This window comes from Pristis pectinata, chromosome 9 (genome assembly GCF_009764475.1).
Source record: "Pristis pectinata isolate sPriPec2 chromosome 9, sPriPec2.1.pri, whole genome shotgun sequence".
NCBI lineage: Eukaryota > Metazoa > Chordata > Chondrichthyes > Rhinopristiformes > Pristidae > Pristis > Pristis pectinata.
In genome coordinates, this window is record NC_067413.1 from 54,936,660 (window position 1) to 54,962,791 (window position 26,132).

The 26,132-nt window shown below is 43.1% G+C and overlaps 1 protein-coding gene across 2 annotated transcripts in view; it reads right to left on the reverse strand.

The window, feature by feature from the left end:
• Positions 1-26,132, reverse strand: part of itga9 (integrin, alpha 9) — a 421,660-nt gene that overhangs the window by 160,061 nt on the left and 235,467 nt on the right. For both annotated transcript variants that reach the window (XM_052022797.1, XM_052022798.1), the window contains one exon: positions 12,158-12,234. In XM_052022797.1, the coding sequence (XP_051878757.1) occupies positions 12,158-12,234 (77 nt within the window). The remainder of the gene's footprint in view (positions 1-12,157; positions 12,235-26,132) is intronic.

The window sequence follows — 26,132 nt, forward strand, 5'->3', positions numbered from 1 at the left end:
CTTAAATATTCAGAGATGCAAGGTTCTGATCAAAGGCCATGGGCCTGAAACATTAACTCTCTTTCTCTCTCCACAAATTCTGCCCGACCTACTGAATATTTCCAGTATTTTTGTTTTATTTCCAATTTCTAGCATTTGCTTTTCAATAAATATTGTTAGATTGCTACATATACTCGAGCAATGTACTGAGTTGTGTCTGGCACAGCATGAAAGGGAAAGGTTCAGTTAGCTTGCTTTATCTGAAGCTTTACAGTGTAACAAGAGATGGGTTGGTGTTCAGAATGAGCAAAGTGGCAAAAGAAACAGGAAGTGAATGTTTAAAAAAACTAAAAGAAAACCATTGGTTTATTTTTTATTCTCCACTATGACCAGAGTTATAATAAATGCTTGAATTAACCTTTGTGATCATTAGTAAGAATATGTATAATACATATAAGTACAAAGGGGGAAAATTGATTGGGCTGGTTTCCCATGCAAAACCATAATGTGAATAAGTAAAAAGACAAACAGTTACTATTAAGGCAAACTCTGAAACTGAGTGGTTTACACTGAAGAAAACTGGCAGAATGGCTGACTGGAAAGTATGAAAATTGAAGGAATTAATGGTTGAAGAGTTGGGGGGAGGAGGAAGAGGGCAGAGTGTTATAAATTGCTTTTCCATATTTTATGGCACGTGATGTGATTCAACCACAGAACATTAAACAGGTTTCCTCCCAATGTTTGGAGAGCCAAGTACTGGGTGAATGGAATATTTAGAACAGAGCTGCAATGTCCTAACTCCACAGTCCCTTAAACATTCTACTTGCATTTTTCAGATACATGGAGTTGCATTTGAAATTATAAATATTGCCTCAAACTTCAATTGGATAATGCTGTTTATCAGCAATATGATGTTCATATCAAATTGAAAGTTGAATTTTTCCTGGAGTAAAACACTGTTACAACCTTTTCAAGTTTATTTCATATCACTCCTTAAATTCTTTTCTTATCCTTTTGTGGATGATAGAATGTGGATGCCTCTAGCAACACAGGCATTTATTATCCACACTCACTGCTGCTTAACTGAAGTGGCAGTGGTGAATCTGAAATCCTATCCAGGGCCAACTGGAGCACATTAGTGCACAAGATGAGTTCTTACAACAATCCAGCATTTTGATACTTATCTAGCTTCCCAAAGTGTTCTTGGATATACATGATCAGGCCCCAGAGATTCATATGTTTTAAGACTTCCAACACCTCCTTTGCTGTAATGCGGACTATTAACTATCTCAAGTTGTGAAGTCTTCATGTCTTTCTCCACAGTAAAAACAGAGGAGAAATATTCATTGAGGACCTCGGCCATCTCCTGTGGCTCCACACAAAGATGTCCACTTTGGTCTTTGAGGGGCCCTATTCTCTCCCTAGTTACTCTTTTTATCTTAACATACTAATAAAAATCTCTTTGAACTCTCCTTAATCTTCTCTGCCAAAGCTATCTCCTGCCCCCTTTTCATCCTTATGATTTCCTTCTTGAGTATACTCCTGGAACCCCTATACTCCTCCCGGGATTCACTTGATTCCAGCTGCCTGTACCTGACCCATGGCTCCTTCTTCTTCCTCACCAGAGCCTCAATATCTCTTTGTCATCCAGGGTTCCCTACTCCTGCCAGCCTTGTCCTTCACTCTAACAGGAACATGCAGATCTTGAACTCTCGATATCTCGCTTTTAAAAGCCTCCCAGTTGCCAGACATTCCCTTACTGGCAAACAACCTACTCCAATCAAATTTCACAAGTTTCTGTCTAATACCGTCAAAATTTGCCTTGCCCCAATTTAGAACTTTCAATTGTGTTGTGAACATTGTGGAATAATCAACAATTCTTATGATAGAAAGTCATTGGTAAAGCAGTTGAAGACAGTTGAGCCCAGGAAACTGTCCTGTAGTCACATCTTGGAGCTGGGGTGATTGGCCTCCAACAATCTTTCTTTATGTATGTTATGATTCCAGCCACTAGCTCCATGAAAACCATAGTGGCTTTGCTCCATGAAAAAATACCTTTGATTATTTCTTAAGCAGACCAACAACATTTTGTTTTTATCCCATCTAACCCTTTTTCTTTGACCAATATTGTTGGCATACATATTTTTCTTCCAAACCCTTAAATTGTATTAGATCTTAAAAAATCTGTCTTGCTTTTTGGAAATTAAAACTGCTGCCTGCCATTTCACACATTTATAGTTTCATAAACTCTAATTGTGGAGTAATGAATACTATATTCTGAAGCACTTAGAAAGACTGTCTTAATATCCGTTTTCCCACTTCACTTGAGTTCCTATGGTAATATTCTACCTGCCAAGAGACTTTATGCACTAAATGTGTATACAGGTTATCTTGGCACATCATTGACCACTGAACCAAGGGTTGAAAGATCATCTGCACTGTTATGCTATGAAATTCTCTTTCAGGATGCAGAGTTAAGTATATATTACCATAGAACCATACAGCGCAAAACAGGCCCTTCGGCCCACCATGTTGTGCTATCCATCAAACCACCCTCACACTATCTAAACCTTTCCTCCCGCATATCCCTCTATCTCACATTCCTCCATGTGCCTATCCAACAAACTCTTGAACCTGTCCAATGTATCTGCCTCCACCACCACCCCAGGTAGTGCATTCCATGCACCAACCACTCTCTGGGTGAAAAACCTCCCCCTGACTTCTCCTCTGAACCTCCCACCCATAACCTTAAAGCCATGCCCTCTCGTCTTGAGCATTGGTGCCCTGGGAAGGAGGTGCTGGCTGTCTACTCTATCTATTTCTCTCAATATTTTATATACCTCTATCATGTCTCCTTTCATCCTCCTCCTTTCCAGTGAATAAAGCCCTAACACCTTAAGCCTCTCCTCATATTCCATACGCTCTAATCCAGGCTCTAATATTCCCTTTTTGCATTAGATCTGGTGTACAAAAAGGTTCACTTTCGATGTGATATTTCCTTCAAGAACATGAGGATCTTTGGTGATGTTATATTCCAGAAGAGGCACTGCTGTGGAAGGTTGCTATATCTGTGGAAGAACGGCACCGTATGTGAGCAAACCTAGAGCATGAACAGCAGGAAGTGCTGGATTGAGTCAACATTGGGCCATGTCATGCTGACGGGGAGCTAATGGTTCCATCGAGAACCGCCAGCTGTTTCATGTGCATGGCAACATTTTGCAGCCTGGGCACTGCAACATGGGAGTACAGAATGGGCGAGAGGTCAGACTTACATCCTTTCTTCACCATTGCACAATGGCTGCATTGTACCTTCTACAAAATGTACTCACCTAGCTACTCCATTTGCACTTCCCAAACTTGTGACCTCAAAGGGCAGCAGGCTCATGGGAGCACCACCATCTATCTTTCCAAGTACTCCAGATGTGTCCTTACCAATGCCTAATCTAACTGAAGCGTAACCTCCTTATTTTATAATTGATTCCCCTTGCAATAAACAATAACATTCTGTTAGCTTCCCTAATAACTGCATTCTAATCTTTTGTGCATCTTGGAACTCCCCACTATTTCATCATTTAGAAACATAGAAAACCTACAGCACAATTCAGGCCCTTCGGCCCACAAAGCTGTGCCGAGCATGTCCCTACCTTAGAAATTACTAGGCTTACCTATAGCCCTCTATTTTTCTCAGTTCCATGTACCTATCCAAAAGTTTCTTAAAAGACCCTATCATTTCAGCTTCCACCACCGTTTCCGGCAGCCCATTCCATGCACTTACCACCCACTGAGTAAAAAACTTACCCCTGACATCTCCTTTATACCTACTCCCCAGCACTTTAAACCTGTGTCCTCTTGTGGCAACCATTTCAGCCCTGGGAAAAGCCTCTGACTATCTACCCAATCAATGCCTCTCATCATCTTATATACCTCTATCAGGTCCCCTCTCATCCTCCGTCGCTCCAAGGAGAAAAGGCCGAGTTTTCTCAACCTGCTTTCATAAGGCATGCTCTGCAATCCAGGCAGGATCCTTGTAAATCTCCTCTGCACCCTTTCTATGGCTTCCACATCCTTCCTGTAGTGAGGCGACCAGAACTGAGCACAGTACTCCAAGTGGGGTTTGACCAGAGTCCTATATAGCTGCAACAATACCTCTCGGCTCCTAAATTCAATTCAATTCAATTCAATTCAATTCAAAATTAGATAATATGTTTTCTTCATTCTTCCTGAAAAAATGGACAATTTCACTTTCTCCCCACATTATACTCCATTTGCCAGATCTTTGCCCACTCACTTAATCAATCTGCATCATTTTGTTCCCTCTTCACAACTTACCTTCCTATCTGCCCATGTATCACCACCAAATTTAATAATACCTTTGGTCTCTTTATCTAAGTTATTAATATAAATAGCAAAAAGTTGAAGCCACTGCATCAACCCCAATACAAATGTTGGTAATTGTTAAAGAATAGGTTGTCAGCTATAAGCAAAAAAATAACAGGTGTTATACGTAACACAATCTTTCTTCCCTAACATGGAAGGTATATACACAGAGAAACAAAGGACTGCAGATGCTGGAATCGAGATGAAAAACACAATGATGCTGGAGGAACTCAGCAGGCCAGGCAGCATCCGTGGAGAAAAGCAGGCGGTCAATGTTTTGGGTCAGGACCCTTCTTCGGGACTGAAGGTAGGAAAAGGGAAAGCCCAATATATAAGGGGGAAAAGCAGAGCAGTGATAGGTGGACAAGAGAGGGGAGGCGGGGTGGGCACAGGATGGTGACAGGTAGATGCAGGTAAGGGATAGTGATAGGCAGGGGCAGGTGCAGAGAGCAGATCCACCAGGAGACGGGTCAAAGGCAAGGAGGAAAAAAAGGGGGGTAGTAAAAAGAGAGATAGGCCAGGAAAGGGAAGAAAAGAAGGTTGGGGGTGGGGGGGGGGGGGGTTGAGGGGATTACTTAAAGTGGGAGGATTCAATGTTCATGCCGTTAGGCTGCAAGGTTCCAAGATGGAAATGAGGTGCTGTTCCTCCAGCTTGTGCTTGGACCTCTGGCAGTGAAGGAGGCCGAGGGCTGACATGTCAGTGATGGTGTGGGAGGGGGAGTTGAAGTGACGGGCAATGGGGAGATGCAGATCACGGTTATGGACAGAGCGCAGGTGTTCTGCAAAACGGTCACCTAGTCTGCGTTTGGTCTCACCAGTGTAGAGGAGGCCACACTTGGAGCACCAAATGCAGTAGATGATACTAAGGGAGGTGCAGGTGAATCTCTGTCTCACCTGAAAGGACTGTTTGGGTCCCTGGATAGAGGTGGTGTAGGGGCAGATGTTGCATCAATGGCAGGGACAGTGGAAAGCTCCCAGGGTGGGAGTGGGATGGGTGGGGAGGGAGGAGTGAACTAGGGAGTCGCGGAGAGAGCATTCCCTGCAAAACGCAGAAAGGGGTGGGGAGGGGAAGATATGCTTGGTGGTGGGGTCCCATTGCAGACAGCGGAAGTGGCGGAGAATGATGTGTTGAATACATAGGCTGGTGTGATGAAAGATGAAGACAAGGGGGACCCTATCCCTGTTGGGTCCAGGAAGGGTGGGGGTGAGAGCAGAGGTGTGGGAAATGGCAGAGATACGGGTGTGAGCTGTCTTAACTACAGTAGGGGGGAAGCCGCGGTTAGTAAAGAAGTTGGACATCTCGGATTTCCTAGAGTGGAAAGCCTCATCATGGGAGCAGATGCGGCAGAGGTGAAGAAATTGAGAAAAAGGGATAGCATCCTTGCAAGACGGAGGTTGGGAGGAGCTGTAATCGAGGTAGCCGTTGGCGTCAGTGGGTTTATAGAAGATGTCGGTGGATAAGGAATCTCCTGAGAAGGAGATGGAAAGATCGAGGAAGGAGAGAGAGGTGTCACATATAGTCCAAGTGAATTGGAGAGCTGGGTGAAAATTAGTGGCGAAATTTATGCAAGTGTTAAGTTCCCCATGGGTGCAAGAGGTGGCACCAATGCAGTCATTGATACAGCATAGAAGGAGTTGAGGAATGGGGCCAGAGTAGGCTAGGAACAGAGATTGTTCAACGTAGCCAACAAAGAGGTATATACACAATCCTTTTTCACACCAAAACCTCATGTGTATATGATTAAATTTGTGCTATGTATCTGACATACAAATATCTTTAATATCAAATTCACTCCCTTTTCAAGCAGCATTGCATAAAAATTGACAAGTAGAAATGGAGGGAACAAATTTCAGTACAAAGGACAGTCTTTTACATTTGGAAGATATTTGATAAAGTCCCAAATGAAAGGCTACTTAGCAAAGTTGCAAAGAAAAGTAATAATGTTGAAACCAATTTCTTATTCACGCTGCTAACAATAGAAGAGGGAAATATTTGGCTGCTCAAGCCTGCACCGCCACTTAACAAGATCACAGCTGATCTACCTCAAAGACTTTATTCCAGGCTCATCCCCATATCTTTAATATCCAGAAATCTATAAATCTCAGCTTCACATGCAATCAGTGACTAAGCTTCCACAGCCCTCTGGAGTAGAACCATAGAACAATACAGCACAATACAGGCCCTTCGGCCCACCATGTTGTGCCAACCTTTAAACCTCGCTTAAGACTATCTAACCCCTTCCTCCCACATATCCCCCTATTTTAAATTCCTCCATATGCTTATCTAACAATCTCTTGAACTTGACCAGTGTACCTGCCTCCACCACTACCCCAGGCAGTGCATTCCATGCACCAACCACTCTCTGGATGAAAAACCTCCCTCTGATATCTCCCTTGAACCTCCCACCCATTACTTCAAAGCCATGCCCTCTTGTATTGAGCATTGGTGCCCTGGGAAAGAGGCGCTGGCTGTCTACTCTATCTATTCCTCTTAATATTTTGTACACCTCTATCATGTCTCCCCTCATCCTCCTTCTCTCCAAAGAGTAAAGCCCTAGCTCCCTTAGTCTCTCCTCATAATCCATAATCTCCAAACCAGGCAGCATCCTGGTAAATCTCCTCTGCACCCTTTCCAACGCTTCCACATCCTTCCTATAATGAGGCGACCAGAACTGGACACAGTACTCTAAGTGTGGTCTAACCAGGGTTTTGTAGAGCTGCATCATTACCTCGCAGCTCTTAAGCTCGATCCCCCGACTTACAAAGGCTAACATCCCATAAGCTTTCTTAACTACCCTATCCACCTGCGAGGCAGAGGATTCCAAAAATTCATCATCTCCTAAGTGAAGAAATTTCACCTTATTTCAGAATCATGCAGCATAGAAACAGGACCTTCAACCCACCATGTCCACAGTGACCACTGCACCCATCTTTACCAATCCCATTCATCTGCATCATCCATAACCTACTATAACTTGGTGATTCAGTGCTTCTCTGGTTGCCCCTTCAATGTTGTTAGGATATCTGTACCTCCTTTGGCAATGCATTCCAGATTCCAACTACTCTCTGTGTGGGGGAAAAAATCCCCCTCAGATGCCCTCTAAAGCTCCTACCTCTCACCTTAAACCTATGCCTGTTTGTTTTAGGCACCGCAATCAAGGGTGAAAGACTTTACTATCAAATCTATTTATATTCCTCAAGATTATGCATACCTCTATCAGCCTCCTCTGCTCCAGGGAAAGCAAACCCATCTTATCCTATCTATCCCCATAACTAAAGTCCTCCAAACCAGGCAACATCCTGGTGAATTTCCTCTGCACCCACTCCAGCACAACCTTTCCCTCAATGAACGCAAAACAAAAGAACTGGTCATTGACTTCAGAAAGTGGGGCAGAGCACACGCCCCTGTATGTATCAATGATGCTGAGGTGGAGTTGTTTGAGAGCTTCAGGTTCCCAGGTGTAAATATCACCAATAGCTTGGCCTGGTCCAAACACGTAGATGCCACAGCCAAGAAAACACACCAGCGCCTGTACTTCCTCAGAAGGCTAAGGAAATTTGGCACGTCGCCATTGACCCTCACCAATTTTCATAGATAAACCATAGAAAGCATCCTATCCAGATGCATCACGGCTTGGTATGGCAACTGCTCTGTCCAAGACTGCAAGAAATTGCAGAGAATAGTGAACACAGCCCAGCACATCACGGAAACCACACTACACTTCCTGCTGCCTTGGGACAGCAGCCGACATAATCAAAGACCCCACCCACCCCGGACATTCTCTCTTCTCCCCCCTTCCATCGGGCAGATGATGCAAAAGCTTGAAAACACACACCACCAGGCTCAAGGACAGCTTCTATCCCGCTGGTAATAAGACTCTTGAACAGACCTCTTGGACAATAAAGATGAACTCTTAACCTCACAATCTACCTCGTCATGGTCCTTGCACTTTATTGTCTACCTGCACTTTTTATGTAACTAACACTATATTCCGCATTGTTATTACTTTTCCCTATGTACTACCTCAATGTACTTATGTTTTGAAATAATTTGCATGGATGGCATGCAAAACAAAGTTTTTCCACTATATCTCAGTACACGTTACAATAATAAACTAATTACATCCTTTGTATAGCATGGTGACCGGAACTGCACACAGGTGACTTAATCATTGACTTAATCAACATTTTATAAAGTTGTAACATGACATCCCTGTTCTTATACTCAGTGCCACAGTTGATGGAAGGCAAGCATCCCATATGCCCTCCTTACCACCTTCTTCACCCATGCTGCCACTTTCAGGGATTTTTGGACTTAAACAAAAAGGTTGCTCTGTTCATCAACACTCCCTGGGGCCCTACCATTTACTGTGTTTGTCCTACCCTTGTTTGCCCTCCCAAAATGTACACATCACACTTGTCAGGATTAAATTCCTGTCATAAAACATAGAACAATGCAGCACCAGGGAACAGGCCCTTTGGCCCACAATGTCTATGCCAACCATGATGCTAATCCAAACTAATCCCATCCACCTGCACATGGTTTATATTCCCCCATTCCCTGCCTGTTCATGTGCCTGTCTAAATGCCTCTTAAATCCTGTCCTCAAATCCTTGTCAACATCTTTCATGAAACTTCTTTGCATCCTCATCACTACTGACCCTTCAGTAGAAGAACAGTTAGGAATAGTGATCACAACTCCTTAGTTTTAAGATGCCTATAGATAAGGATAAGAACGGACCTTGCAGGAGAGTATTAAATTGGACCAGCACAAATTATGAGAGTTTAAGGCGGGAACCAGGAAGAGTTAATTGAGATCAGCTGTTTTTGGGCAAGTCCACATCTGACATGTGGAGGGTATTTAAAGGCCAACTGCACAGAGTACAGGACAGGTATGTTCCAGTAAGAAAGAAGGACAAGGATGGCAAGGTAAGGGAACCATGGATGTCGAGAGAGATGATGAATTTAGTTAAGAAAGAAAAGGAAGCATATGTAAGGTTTAGGAAGCTACAATCAAACAAAGCCCTTGAGGATTATGAAGAAGCTAGAAAAGGACTCAAGAAGGGAATTAGGAGAGCCAGGATGGGACATAAAAAGTCCTTGGCATATAGGATTAAAGAGAATCCTACGACATTCTATGCATACATCAAGAGCAAGAGGATAACTAGGGAGAGGGTAGAATCACTCAAGGATAAAGGAGAGAACATGTGCTTGGAGGTGGAGGATGTGTGAGAGGTACTATGTGCCTATTTGCATCAATATTTACCAAGGAGAAGGACGTGGAAGATAGGGAGATCAGTGTGGAGTGTGCTAATATGCTAGGGCATTTTGAGATAAAGGAGGAGGTAGTGTTGGGTTTCTTAAAGAACATTAAGGTGGATAAGTCCCCAGGATCTCATGGGATATATCCCAGATTATTGAGAGAGGCAAGGAATGAGATTTCTGGGGCCTTGATGAAGATCTTTGTCCTCTCTAGCCAAGGCGAGGTCCCAGAAGACTGGCAAGTAGCTAATGTTGTTCCATTATTCAAGATGAGAAATAGGGACAACCCAGGAAACTACAGACTGGTGAGTCTCACATCAGGGGTAGGGAAGCTAGTGGAGAGGATTCTTAGGGATAGGATTTATGAGCATTTGGAAAACCATGGCCTAATTAGGGACAGTCAGCATAGCGTTTGTGCGGGGCTAGTCATGTGGAGAGGATTCTTAGGGATAGGATTTATGAGCATTTGGAAAACCATGGCCTAATTAGGGACAGTCAGCATAGCGTTTGTGCGGGGCTAGTCATGTCTTACTAATGATTGAGTTTCCAAAGAGGTGATGAAGGTAGAGCTGTGGATGTTGTCTACATGGATTTTACTAAAGCGTTTGACAAGATCCCTCATGGGAGGCTCATCCTGAAGATTAACATACATGGGATCCACGGTGAATTCGCTGTTTGGATTCAGAATTGGCTTGCCCATAGAAGACAGAGGGTAGTGGTCGATGGGGCTTATTCTGTCTGTTGTTATTTATATTTTACACACACACACGCGCGCACGCACGCGTAACCTGGACGAAAATGTAGATGGGTGGGTTAGTAAGTTTGCAGATGATACAAAGATCGCCCCCGAGCAGGGTATCCTAGACATCTCCCCATCGGTTCCCGCGAGCCGTTGGGCACGGCGGTGGTTTAAAGAGATTTTTTTTAGGGCAGGTCCAGTAGTGTAGGGCAGGCATGGTAGTGTAGCGGTTAGCGTAACGCTATTACAACGCCAGCGACCCAGATTCAATTCCGACTGCTGTCTCTCAGGAGTTTGTACGTTCTCCCGCGTCTGTGTGGGTTTCCTCCAGGTGCTGTGGTTTCCTCCCACATTCCATAGATGTACGGGTTAGGAAGTTGTGGGCGTGCTATGTTGGCACCGGAAGTGTGGTGACACTTGTGGGCTGCCTCCAGAACACTCTACGCAAAAGATGCATTTCACTGTGTGTTTCGACGTACATGTGATTAATAAAGATATCTTATATCTTATCTTGTAGATTGGTGGTGTGGATAGCGTAGAAGATTGCGAAAGGACACAGCAGGATATAGATCAGTTGCGGATATGGGTGGAGGAATGGCAGATGGAGTTTAAGCTGGTCAAATGTGAGGTGTTGCACTTTGGGAGATCAAATGTAAAGGGACAGTACATTGATAATGGCAAGACCCTTAACAGTGTTGATGTACAGAGGGATTTTAGAGTCCAATTCCATAGCTCCCTGAAGGTGGCTGCACAGGTTGATAGGGTGTAAAGATGGTGTAGGCATGCTTGCCTTTATTAGCCAAGGCATTGAGATCAAGAGTCGGGAAGTTACGTTGCAGCTTTATAAAACTATGGTTGGGCCGCATCTGGAGTATTGCATTCAGTTCTGGTCACCCGATTATAGGAAGGATGTGGAGGCTTTGGAGAGGGTGCAGAAGAGGTTTACCAGGATGCTGCCTGGATTAGGGGGCACGTGCTATAAAGGAGAGATTGAACAAACTTGAATTGTTTTCTCTGGAGCGGCAGAGGCTGAGGGGAGATCTAATAGAGGTTTATATGATTATGAGTGGCATAGATAGAGTAGACAGCCGGTATCTTTTGCCCAGGGTTGAAATGTCAAATGCCAGAGAGCATGCATGTAAGGTGAGAGGAGAAAGTTCAGAGGAAATGTGTGGGGCAATTTTTTTTTTTACACAGCCTGTAATGCGCTGCCAGGGGTGGCGGTAGAGGTAAATACGATAGAGGCTCTTAGATAGGCACATGAATGTGGAGAGAATGGAGGGATATGGACATCGTGAAGGCAATTAGTTTAGTTAGGCATTTAATTAATAGTTTAATTAGTTTGGCACAACATCGTGGATCAAAGGACCTGTTTCTATCCTGTGTTCTATGTTCTATTTCTACTTAGTTTTGTGTTATCAGCAATCTCAGAAGTGTTACATTTGGGCCCTTCGGTCAATAGCTTGTGAATGGTTGGGGCCCAAGCAGCAATTGGTACCCACTTTGTCACAGTCTGCCAACTTAAGGATCTGATGAAGCCTACTCCATGTTTTTATTTGTTAACCAACACTCAGTACACACTATTACGTTATCCCCAATTCCACGTGCTCTAACTTTGTTCAGCAATCCGCACACAAAGTGCTGGAGGAACTCAGCAGGTCAGGCAGCATCTATGGAGGGAAATAGACGGTTCAGGTCGAGAGTCGGGTTGAGAAACTTTTCTGGGCAGTTATTGTTCTCCTGACTGCTGCTCAAATTTGCATGTAGAGCTGTGGACATCATGTGAACTCTATCACATACCTAGAAAGGAACAGCTTGCCTTGAAGTTGCAGATCAGCAGCACAGTCATCTGATATACAGTTCCTTTCAAAAACAGTCTGCAGAATGATAAAGAAATTAAAGATTAGACAAACCACACACTGAGTTGCATTATTAACTGAGTTGAGCTGTAATGTGAAATCCAACTGTTTAGTAGAGTAACACGCTAAAATGCTTTACAATGGCATTTTAGATTTTTCAGATAGATTGGGATAATTTTCACCCCTTTACACCAAATAGAGTTTTTACATGTTAATCCCAAGGCTCATCATTCAGCTGCAATGTGTTTCCAGACCATTAGGTGGAGCAGCATACCCTGGCAGCACTGTGATTAAAGCTTGCTGAAGGAGCTTACAGGAAGCCAAATGGAAGGGCCAGACGTGAGGTAGCTGAGAAAGCTCTGTGATTCAGCAAGCACAAAGCACCAAAAGGAGGCCATGGAAAAGAGACCAATCCAAAAAGAAAATGAGCTTGACCAGCCCTGAAGGCAGCTGTGGAAAAGCAAGGAGTCAAATACTAAAGTGCAAAAATTATGAGATCACACACTACTTCAGGGAAAGAATGATGTGTCAAACTGTTTTAAAACATTCTCTGAGTGAACCTAACACTTACCATATTCTGACTAAATTCATCATATAACAGATCACATTATTTTGGCATTATGTAATTACTGAGTGATAGAAACCCAAAATATTCAATGAAGGTCAAGTAAGTTTCTGAGAAAAATTTCATCTGGGCCACATTTCACATTTGCTTTATTTATTTATATTTAACTGAATCACTGTTTATTTGCCTTTGTCATGTGGGTACTTTTTCTTTTAGTTCAAGATTTTTAAACATAGTAATCCAATAGAGAACAGCTAATCGTGAATTCTCTGGCATTCCCTCAGGACTAGGTTGACTTGGTTCTTCTCCAGAGTTTTGTGGGTTCTGAGGTGACTGATGAGGTCAAAGTGGGAACCACAAACTCACAAATATATGGAAAAGGTTCTGCAGCACCCACAGCGTGGGAAGACAGATTGTGGGGAACACACTGATATACCCAATACATTTACTTTGGACAACTGATCTCCCATCGGGTGCAAGAGCTGGTAAAAAAGCATAACATAATCAACTGAGCACAGATATACAGAAACCCATCAACACTGAGGACCGGTGTACAGAGACCAACAACACTGAGGACCGGTATACAGATGGTAAGTCTGACATACGTACCAAAGACATGAGATTGTATTTTAGTTTCCCCAGTATTGACTGGACTACTGAAGATATAAGGGGGATGACAGGGGTAAGTTTTTTTTACACAGAGAGTGGTGGGTGCATGGAACGCACTGCCGGCAGAGGTTGTTGGGGTAGATACATTAGGGACATTTAAGAAACTCTCAGATAGGCACATGAATGATAGAGAAATGAAGAGCTATGTGGGAGGGGAGGGTTAGAGAGATCTTAGAGCAGGATAAAATGTCGGCACAACATTGTGGGCTGAAGGGCCCGTACTGTTCTGTAATGTTCTATGGTCTATGTACCCAGAGTGTTAAGGGCCTGGATGGGCTGAAATATGTGAAATGTGTCCAGGAAAGTTTCCTGAGTCAATATACAGAGGACCCTACTCAGGAGGGTGCAATAGTGGACCTCCTCTTAGGGAACGAGGCAGGGCAAGTAACAGAAGTGGCAGTCAGCGAGCACTTTGGCTCCAGTGACCATAATTCTATTAGTTTTAAGATAGTGAAGGAAAAGGATAGGACAGGCCCACAGGTTAGGGTCCTAAATTGGAGCAGGGCTAATGTGAGGGGAATTCAGCAGGATCGAGCAGAGGTCGATTGGGAAAGGAAAAAATAGCAAGTGGGAGGCTTCTAAGAGTGTGATATCAAGAGTCCAGGAGCAGCATGTTCCTGTTAGGGCGAAGGGTAAATCTGGCAAGTTTAGGGAACCTTGGCTGATGAGGGATATTGAGGCTCTGGTTAAGAAAAAGAAGGAAGCACACATTGGGTTCAGGGGGTTGGGGATGAGTGAATCCCCTGATGGCTATAAAAAGATTAAGAATACACGTAAGAGGGAAATAAGGAGGGCAAAGAATGGGTATGAGACGGATCTGGCAGGTAAGGTTAAGGAAAATCCCAAGGGATTCTATAGCTATATAAAGAGTAAAAGGGTGGCTGGGGAGAGAGTAGGTCCGCCTATGTCTTTATTCCTTGGAACGTAAGATAAATGAGGGGTGACTTTATAGAGGTTTATAAAATCATAAGGGGCATAGATAAGGTGGATGACAACAGTTTTTTCCCCAAGCTAGAGGAGTCCAAAACTAGGGGGCATAGATTTAGAAAGGGGAAAGACTAAAAAAAGCCTGAGGGGCAACTATGGAACGAGGAAGGGGTTGAGGCAGGTACAATAGTATCAGTTAAGAAGCACTTGGATAGGTACATGCAGGGGTGGGGCTTAGAGGGATGTGGGCCAAACGCAGGAAATTGGGACTGGCTGGGTGGGCACCATGGTCAGCATGGACTCGTTGGGCTGAAGGGCCTGTGTCCGTGCTGTATTGTTCTCTGACTCTATTCGCTTTTTTCTTTACTTTTTTGACCTCTGTTGCCATTTTTAGGGAACTATGGACTTGAACCCCGAGGTCCCTCTGTTCATCAACATTCCTCAGTGCCCTACCATTTACTGTACATTTACTACCCCTACTTAACTTCCCAAAATGCATCACCTTGCACTTGTCGCAATTAAATTCCATCTTCCAATGCTCCACCTAACCTATACCTGATCTGTATCCACCTTTAGCCTTAGACAATCTTCCTTGCTATCCACAACACCACCAATTTATATGTCATCTGCAAACTTACCAATCATACTTCCTACAATTGCACCAAGCCATTAATATATCTCACAAAGAGCAAAGGTGCCAGCACCGATCAATGCGCTGCACCATTGGTCACAGATTTCTAATCAGTAAAGCATCCTATTGGTATTGGTATTGGGTTATTATTGTCACTTGTACCGAGGTACAGTGAAAAACTTGTCTTGCAAGCTGTTTGCAACTCATTACACAGTACATTGAGGTAGTACAGGGTTAAAAACAATAATAGAATACAGAGTAAAGTGTCACAGTTACAGAGGAAGTGCATTGGGGGTAGACAATAAGGCGCAAGGTCACAACAAGGTAGATTGTGAGGTCAAGAGTCCATCTAATAGTATAAGGGAACCGTTCAATAGTCTTATAACAGCGGGATAGAAGCTGTCTTTGATTATGCTGGCTGCTTCACCATGGCAGTGAGAAGTATAGACAGAGTCCATGGAGGGGAGGCTGGTTTCCTTAACACGCTGGGCTGTGTCCACAAGTCTCTGCAGTTTATTGCGGACCCGGGCAGAGCAGTTGACGTATCAAGCCGTGATGCATCCAGATAGGATGCTTTATTCCTCCTATCAGAAAGCCAGTTTCAGATCCAATAAGCCAGCTTGCCTTGGATCACATGTGCTTTACCCTTCTGGACCGACCTGCCATGTGGGACCTCGACAAATCCCTTGCGAAAACCCATATAGACAATATCTACCACCTGGCCTTCATCAATCTTCTGTGTTGCCACCTCAAAAAACTCAATTAATTTAGTGAGATAGTATTTCCCCACACAAAGGCAGGCTGACTAACCCTAATCAGTCCCTGCCTTTCAAAATGTACACCTCCAGGTGCTCCAGCTAGCTCCCAAAAACGTGTGGATTGATAGATAATTTACCGCTATTTTGAAGGTAAGAAAGGTGCAAATCTGGTGGAGTTCCTGGGAATGCGGGAAGAATAAAAAGGATTAGTGTAGAATCAGTGTAACTCAGTGTTTGATGGTCAGCATGGGCTGAGGGGCCTACGTGCATGTTGTATGACTCTCTGACACACTGAGAGCAGATATACAGAAACTCTAAAACATAATGATATCTAGTATCAGAAAACCAACAACACACACAGGGCCGGTGTACAGTTCCACAACACACACACAAGTCCGGTGTACAGAACCACAACACACACACAGGGCCAGTGTATAGAACTACAACACACGCACAGGGCCATTGTACAGACCACAGTGCACACACAGGACCGGCGTACAGACCACAACACACACACAGGACCGGTGTACAGAACCACAACACACACACAGGGCCGGTGTACAGAACCACAACACACACTCAGAGCCAGTGTGCAGACCTCAACTGTGTGAAGAAACCTGACTACAACACTTTCATGAATCACACACTGGGACACCCATATCTCTGCAATCTCTCACCATTTAGGCTGCATGCTTCCTTTTTATTTTTCCAGACAAGATGACTTCACATTTTTCACACTGTGCTCTATTTGCCCATGTAAATTTGTGAGTACACTGTACTCACTTCACCTCTACATTGCTTTGTTTTCTCCTTATGTCTTCTTCACAACTTATCTTCCTACCTATCTTAGTGTCATCTGCAACCTTCAATGACTTCTTTCAACTCATTTAAAAAGTTGAGGTCCTAGCACTGTTTCCCGCAGCATACTACTCATAACATCTTGCCAACCAAGAAAATTTCAAAAATAACAGGAAATACTCTCTATTTCCTGTTAGTCAACCATATTTCTATCCATATTTATATGGCATCTCCTATCCCATGAGGTTTTATTTTTCATAGTAAGCTTTGATGTGGCATCTTATCAAATGCTTTCTGAAAAACTCATTTAGTTCATCCATTTGGAGACACAAGAGACTGCAGATGCTGGAAATCTGGAGCAACACACAAAGCGCTGCAGGAACTCAGGGGGGCAGGCTGCATCTATGGAGGGAAATGGATAGTCAACATTTCAGGTCAAGAGCCTTCATCTGGACTCATCCATTTATTCCATTTTATCCACAACACATGTTATTTCTTCAAGAGCAACTGCAACATAATGTCCCAACTCCTATACTCAGTGCCCTGACTGATGAAGGCCAGTGTGCTCTACCATTCATAGTATAAGTCCTACTCTGGTTTGACTTTCCAAGATGTATCACCTCACACTTATCCGTATTGAAATCCATTTGCTACTCCTTGTATGAGCAGAGACCGACAAAACTAGGCCTGTGTCTACTGTAGAAAAATGAAAGGACATCTCATTTAAACTTACAAAATTTTTAAGTTTATAGGATGCAGACAGGATGAGCATAGCCAGCTGCAGATGCGTTGGAATAGTCAAGTCTAAAGGTGACAAAGGCTTTAAACCCATATTACAAAGGTTATCGGGGTTTCACTTGTAAATAAGTTGAAACTGGAGTTTGCTTTACTACAGGGTTGAAAGAGGCAGTCTTAGTGAAGGTCTGACAGTCATCTTAGGGCTGTAAAAGACACGAAGATTGGAAATCGCTTGGTCTCGTTTCAGTCTGATGCCAGAGAGACGGGTGGTTAGGCGGCAGAGGTTGCAAAACGGAGTAAGATCGTGGTTTCAGTATTCCCACAATCTATACCACAGTGTTTGCTGCTTTAACTTATAGCAAAACCAATATTAAGGTATTTAGGTGGAATGAGTAAAGGCTATTAGACCCATACATCCACATTATCTGCCAGTGAACCCCTTCTGTCCGAGGAGTATATAAGATAGGACCATCCTGTCCATGCTCCTCCATTTGCCACTCCTGGATGAGGAGAAGTCGACAAAACTAGGCCTGTGTCTACCGTAGAAGAATGAAAGGAGATCTCGTCTAAATTTACAAAATTTTTAAAGGACTCAACATGTTCGATGCAAGAAGGATGTTTCCCTTGGATGAAGATTCTCAGACCAGGGTCACAGTCTCAGAATGAGAGATAGGCCATTTAGTACTGAGAGAAATGTCAATGCATAGAGTGGTGAATCTTTGGAACCCTCCACCCAAGGAGGGTTGAGGAGACTTCCTCATTCCAGTTTGTTCAAAACAAAGTTGGATAGTTTTCGAGATGTAGAGGGAATCAAGAGAAATGGTGACAGTGCTGGAAAATTGCACTGAGCTGAAAATCTGCCATGATCTTGATGAATGGCAGAACAAGTTTAAAGGGCTAAGTGGTTTACTCCTTCTCGTAGGTCTTATGTTATTAATAGCTCCTATATTAGCAGGAAAGGGTGTTGAGAGTAGGTGAGGTACATTTGGAAGCCAGGAAAATGAGAAGACCGAGTTTCCTTTCGGTTCTGCCTAATTTACATCAGCATCCTATTGCCTTATTTTGTCTTTGGTTCTTAGCCACAGTCCTCCAGATTGAGTCTGGTTGGGTTCAGGTGTTTGGCATCTGGCCACAGCTGGTGGGGAATCAAGGGAGACTCTGACTTGAGAGTGTATGAAGGGGAATGACAGTTTTGTGATGTTAGGGAAGAGGGGAAGGAAAGCAGAAACAGAGTTATCGTTTCAGGTCAGTAGTTAAATAGTTCTGATGAAAGGTCAATAATGTGAAAGGTTAACCCCGTCTTGTTTTTCTCCACAGATGCTGCCAGCACTTTCTGTTTTAATTCAGATTTCCAGTGTCTGCAGTCTTTTACTTCTGGATTGGGATATCTTCGACTGAAAGATGGTATAAAAAGAACTCAGAAAAATAAACTTTATAATTTCTCCTCAATATTACACCAATGTGTACAGGAAGTTCTTGCTGAATTTAATGATAATATTGATCTGTCATCTCCAGCAAAAGAAGTATTCAGAATAATACTGAACTTTTATCCCGTTAACTAGTGTTGATTTGAAAGTATTAATGGGCTCCAATTCCTCTTTATATTTATCTTACTTGTCATTTGTAAAGTGCAATATCTTAATGTTATTCTTCTTGCTAAAATTATGTGATGGGCACAATATCAAAAAAATTTCTATCGCCATGCTGGATTTCCAATGTCCTAAGGGTGTAAGAGCATCTGGAGACCATATGAAAGAACTAATTGCCTTTCAAAAACTGAAGGTTTTCCAATTTGTATTTTTAAACAAAAGGATGGAGATTGTTGCCGAGAATAACTTCAGTTACTGCTGAACTAGTTTTAGAATATTGAGAGAATCAAGGAAATCAAGTACCATTTTAGATGACCAGCTTTCAGAGTTATTTATGAACTGTTCATTCTCAGAAAATAAGAATTAAAGCTGTTTGGTATTACAAATTCTATCTAAGCAACACTGTTCCAAGGCAAAGAACTTGGGTACCAGAGTCTACGGGTCTGGTGAGAGCTGAGTCAGAAGAATTTAAACAAGAATGTTTGAAGCATCAGCATCTTATGTTAAATCATTAATAGTCATGTCTGTACCTCATCATTATCCACCTTTCAGCAGTCACTAGTGTCGCTATTCTATACTGCAGCTTAGACATGTGAAATGATCTCACTTTAACAACCTCGAGATACTAAAGACTGTTGGTATCAAATCTTCTCCAATGTGATTTCCCAACAGACAGGAGTTATACTACAGTAAAATGTAACTGTAATCAGGTGTGATATTATTTCAAATAATCCCAAAAGATTGCTGGACTTTCAGTGACATTTTAAAGCCTCAAATGGAATTTTTTAATGTTCCAAAAATGTAGACGCATTCACAATCTTAGCATTAAGGCTTGTCATGGGGATGGTAGATGATACCAAAAAGTTGCATTTTTAATACGTCTCTTTAACGTTGTTAAATGCCCCAAGGTGCTTCACAGGAGTTGCATGTACAGAATTCCAAAATGCTGCCTGCAGATTTTGGTCAATGTTTAAAAACAGGCAAACTCTGTATTTTGCAGCATCAGTTCTTTAACTCTTGAGTCTTTCTCTGCCAACAAGCATGGCTTTGCGGTCAACCTCTTTTTTCTACAAAGATAGAACATAGAACATAGAACAATTATAGCACAATTCAGGCCCTTCAGCCCACAAAGCTGTGCCGAACATGCCCCTACCCTAGAAATTACTAGGCTTACCCACAGCCCTCTATTTTACTCAGCTCCATGTACCTATCTAACAGTCTCTTGAAAGACCCTATCGTATCCGCCTCCACCACCGTTTCCGGCAGCCCATTCCACGCAGTCACCACTCTCTGAGTAAAAAACTTACCCCTGACATCTCCTCTATATCTACTCCCCAGCACCTTAAACCTATATCCTCTTGTGGCCACCAATTCAGCTCTGGGGAAAATCCTCTGACTATCTACCCTATCAATACCTCTCATCATCTTATACACCTCAATCAGGTCTCCCCTCATCCTCCGTCTTTCCAAGGAGAAAAGGCCGAGTTCCCTCAACCTGCTTTCATAAGGCACGCTCCGCATTCCAGGCAGCATCCTTGTAAATCTCCTCTGCACCCTCTCTATGGCTTCCACATCTTTCCTGTAGTGAGGTGACCAGAACTGAGCACAATACTCCAAGTGGGGTCTGACCAGGGACCTATATAGCTGCAACAGTACCTCACAGCTCCTAAATTCAATTCCCCGACTGATGAAGGACAATACACCTTCTTAACCACAGAGTCAACCTGCGCAGCCGCTTTGAGCGTCCTATGGACTTGGACCCCAAGATCCCTCTGATCCTCCACACTTATAAGTGATGCTTATACTTCGGTCTAATGACTGAAGATTCAAATGTTTCATTAATAGTTTTTTCCCCGATCAGAATAACTTGCATTGAGGTTACTAAGTCAGTCAAGAATCAATAGAATAGGCTATATGTTCCTTAATTAATTTCTTAGTCTTTGTTTTCCTAACTTTATTTTTCTTTCTTCCTTCATACATTTCTGAAGCAGAGCCTAATTCATACAGTTATTAAATTCATGCTGAATACTGGAGCCAGGATCTTAGAAAAAGGGAACAGATAGCAATAAAGTTGGATATTCTGTTAACTTGAGGATATTCTAGCCCCAAAATGGAACAGAAAAGGGACAAAACATGAACGAAGGCCAGAATGAATTGAGCTACCGAGATAAATTACATGCCTTGGGTTTGGATTTGCTGGTAGGGTGTAAACATGGCGAGAAATTGTTTCAGGTCTTCAAAGGTTTAAGAGCATCTCTAATATAACATGTAAATTATATGAGGTGATAGCGCCATGTAGAGCTAAGAGATCATCCATTTAAACTGGAAAAGTAGAGTGAGGTTGAATCATGTGATTCTTATTTATCCCATGTGGATGAGAGGTATTACATGGGCAGATCCAGGAAGGATGCTTCCCCTGGCTGATGTGGCTCAAACCAGGGATACAGTCTCAGAATAAGGGGTAAGCTATTCAAGACTGAGAACAGGAGAAATTCCTTCATGCGGAGAGTGGTGAATCATTGGAATTCTCTACCCTGGAGATCTGTGGAGACTCAGACACTGAGTTTATTCAAAATAGAGATCAATAGATTTCTTAATGTTAAGCGAATCAGGGGATCTGGGGACAGTACAGAAAAAAATGGCAATTAAGAAGAAGATAATTTTGGTGAATGATGGAACTGGTTTGAATGACCTACTCCTGCTCCTATTTCCCATGTTGTTATTTAATGCATCCATGACTCTGTAACAAATTCCTGGATTAGCTTCCAGTTTTTCCATTGTTCTGTCTTTTCCAAGATGTAGAGATATGGGCAAGGGAACAGAATAGGTTCACTGGCATAGAAATGTGGATGTATGGGTCTAATAGCCTTTTCTCATTCCACCTAAATACCTTAATATTGGTTTTGCTGCAAGTTAAATACTGTGGGAATACTGAAACCACGATCTTACTCCTTTTCACAAACCCTACCGCCTAACCACCTATCTCTCTGGCATAGACTGAAATGAGACCAAGTGGTTTCCAATCTTGGTGTCTTTTACAGCCCTAAGACTTCACTAAGACTGCCTCTTTCAACCCTGTAATAAAGCAAACTCCAGTTTCAACTTATTTACAAATGAAACCCTGATAACCTTTGTAATATGGGTTTAAAGCTTTTGTCACCTCCAGACTTCATTATTCCAACACATCTGTAGCTGGCCATGCTCATCCTATCCCAATCAAAAAAAACTGCTGCTTTTATCCTAATTCACACCTTGTCTATGTCATTCAGCCCTTTTATGCTTGCTGAACCACGGTGGCTTCTGGTTTAGATAACACTACAATTTTAAAATTCTCACCACTGGTTTCAAGTAACTCCATGACCACCCACCTCCCTATTTCTGTAATCTCCTCCAGCCCTGCAACCTTCAGATGTTTCTCACTCCTCCAATTCTGGTCACTTGATCATCCCCAAATACAATGGCTCGGCACTCCACGGATGCTGCCTAGCCTGCTGAATTCCTCCAGAATCATCGTGTTTTTCATCTTGATTCCAGCATCTGTAGTCCTTTGTTTTCTGTACAATAGCTCTTACTCTCTTTCCTCCTGTAAGATGAATCTAAAACCTCTCTCTTTGACCATGGTTTTAGTAATTTGGTGTCTGCGTGTCAACATCAAATTTTATTTCTGTGAAATGTCCTGAGACATTTTTCTATGCCAAGCATACTCTATGAACGCAGGCTGTTGTATAAAGCTTGGCAAAATTTTAAAAGCTAAGTTCATCTGATTGGATATCAGGCGAGAAAAATCACGTGAATATTTCTGGTGTGGTTCGGGAGGGTTTAAAGTAGTTTGCGAGGGGGATGGGAAACAGGGGGATAGGTCAGTGGAAGAAGTGCATGGAGTAAAGTCAGATCTAACATATAGAGAGGCTTTGAGGATGGAGAAGCAGAGTATAGGGTATAAAAGTAGAAAGGTGGATGGGCTAAAGTGCATTCACTTAAATGCAAGAAGTATCAGGAATAAGGGTGATGAACTAAGAGCTTGGATAAATACATGGAACTATGATATTGTGGCTCTTGCAGAGACTTGGCTGACATCAGGGCAGGAACGGATACTGAATATTCCTGGATTTCGGTGTTTTAAAATGGATGGGGGGGGAGAAGAGGAAGAGGGGTGGCGTTACTGGTCAGGGATACTATTACAGCTGCAGAAACAGTAGATAATGCAGAGGGAACCTCTCTAGAGTCGGTATGGGTGGAAGTTAGGAACAAGAAAGGAGCAGTTACTCTACTGGGAGTATTCTATAGGCCCCCAGATAGCAGCAAAAATACTGAGGACCAGATTGGCAGGCAGATTTTGGAAAGGTGCAAGAAAAACAGGGTTGTTATCATGGGAGACTTCAATTCCCAAATATTGATTAGCACCTGCTTAGTGCCAAAGGTTTAGACGGGCAGAGTTTGTAAAGTGTGTTCAGGATGGATTCCTGTCACAGTATGTTGACAGGCCGACTCAAGGGAATGCCATATTAGATCTAGTATTAGGTAATGAACCGGGTCAGGTGACAGACCTCTCAGTGGGTGAGCATTTGGGGGACAGTGACCACCGCTCCCTAACCTTTAGCATTGTCATGGACAAGGATAGGAGCAGAGAGGACAGGAAGATATTTAATTGGGGAAGGGCAAATTATGAGGCTATAAGGCTAGAACTTACGAGTGTGAATTGGGATGACATCTTTGAAGGGAAATGTACTATGGAGATGTGATCGTTGTTCAGGGATCTCTTGCAGGAGGTTAGGGATAAATTTGTCCCAGTGAGGCAGAGAAGGAACGGCAGGGTGAAGGAACCATGGGTGACAAGAGAGGTAGAACAACTAGTTAGGAAGAAGAAGGCAGCATACATAAGGTTTAGGAAGCAAGGATCAGATAGGTCTCCTGAGGAATATAGGGTAACAAGGAAGGGGCTGAGGAGAGCAAGAAGGGGACATGAAAAGGCCTTGGCGAGTAGGGTTAAGGAAAATCCTAAGGCTTTTTTCACTTATGTGAATAGCAGAAGGACCAATTAGAGACAAAGGTGGGAAGATCTGCCTGGAAGCTTGTGGAAGTGGGTGAGGTCCGCAATGAATAATTCTCTTCAGTATTCACCAAGGAGAGGGGCTTTGATGACGCTGAGGACAGTGTTGGTAAGTTTAATGTTCTGGAGCATGTAGATATCAAGAGGGAGGATGTGTTGGAGCTGTTAGAAAATATTAGGACAGGTAAGTCCCTGGGGCCTGATGGAATATTCCCCAGGCTGCTCCGCGAGGCGAGGGAGGAGATTACTGAACCGTTGGCTAGGATCTTTGAGTCCCCGTTGTCCACAGGAATGGTACCAGAGGATTGGAGGGTGGCAAATGTTGTCCCCTTATTCAAAAAAGGTAGTAGGGATAGTCCAGGGAATTATAGACCAGTGAGCCTTACGTCTGTGGTGGGCAAGCTGTTGGAAAAGATTCTAAGAGATAGGATCTATGGGCATTTAGAGAATCATCGTCTGATCAGGGACAGGCAGCATGGCTTTGTGAAGGGCAGATCATGTCTCACAAGCCTGATAGGGTTCTTTGAGGAGGTGATCAGGAAGATTGATGAGGGTAGTCATGAGCGTAGGAGATGTGGTCTACGTGGATTTTAATAAGGCATTTGACAAGGTTCCACATGGTAGGCTTCTTCAGAAGGTCAGAGGGCATAGGATCCAGGGAGGCTTGGCCGTGTGGATTCAGAATTGGCTTGCCTGTAGAAAGCAGAGGGTTGTGGTGGAGGGAGTGCATTCAGATTGGAGGGCTATGACTAGCAGTGTCCCACAAGGATCAGTTCTGGGACCTCTACTTTTCGTGATTTTTATTAATGACCTGGATGAAGGGGTAGAAGGGTGGGTTGGCAAGTTTGCATATGACACAATGGTTGGTGGTGTTGTGGATAGTGTGGAGGACTGTCGAAGATTGTAGAGAGACACTGATAGGATGCAGAGCTGGGCTGAGAAGAGGCAGATGGGGTTCAATCCAGAGAAGTGTGAAGTGGCACACTTTGGAAGGACAAACTCCAAGGTGGAATACAAATTTAATGGCAGGATTCTGGGTAGTGTGGAGGAGCAGAGGGATCTGGGGGGTTCATATCCACAGATCCCTGAAAGTTGCCTCGTAGGTGGATAGGGTAGTTAAGAAAGCTTATGGGATGCTAGCATTCATAAGTCGGGGGATTGAGTTTAAGGGCCGCGAGGTAATGATACAGCTCTACAAAACTCTGGTTAGGCCACACTTAGAGTACTGTGTCCAGTTCTGGTCACCTCATTATAGGAAAGATGTGGAAGCATTGGACAGGGTGCAGAGGAGATTTACCAGGATGCTGCCTGGTTTAGAGAGTATGCATTATGAGGAGAGACTAAGGAGCTAGGGCTTTACTCTTTGGAGAGAAGAAGGATAAGAGGAGACATGATAGAGGTATACAAAATATTAAGAGGAATAGATAGACTAGACAGCCAGCTCCTCTTTCCCAGGGCAACAATGCTTAATACAAGAAGGCATAGCTTTAAAGTAATGGGTGAGAAGTTCAAGGGAGATATCAGAGGGAGGTTTTTTACCCAGAGGGTGGTTTGAAATCAGCCCATTATCCAAACTGACCATATTATCTTCAGTACTTAAATGGTTCAGCCTATTTTTCAATCAGTTGTGCAGTAATTTCAACTTGCTCAAACTGTAAAGGATTGCCTTGTGATTAAAGTGATACCATCATTAACCTTTCAACTTCTCAAATACTTTGTCAACTTTTGATTCTTAAACAATAACCACTGAGTAATATCTGTAAATTATTAATGTAAAAATGTAATAATTGGAAAATAAAACTTCAGTTAAACAACCATCGTTACACTACACATGGAATGACCTTGCATTGGTTTTCATACATCACAGCATCAGAGAGATGCAGCGCAGAAGAGGCCCTTTGGCCCATTCTGCACTGGCCATCAGGCACTCATTTATACACTAATCCTACCCCACATTCCCATCAACTTCCCCCATATTCTACCACTCATCTACACACCAGGGGCAATTTATAGTGGCCAATTAACCTACCAACCCACATGTTTTTGGGATGCTGGAGAAAACTAAATCACCCAGACGAAACCCATTCAGTCACAGGGAGACTGCACCTGAGGTTAGGATTGAACCTGGGTCTCTGAAGCTGTGAGGCATGAGCCATTGTTTGGATATAAAAGTGCAATCATAGCCTTTAAC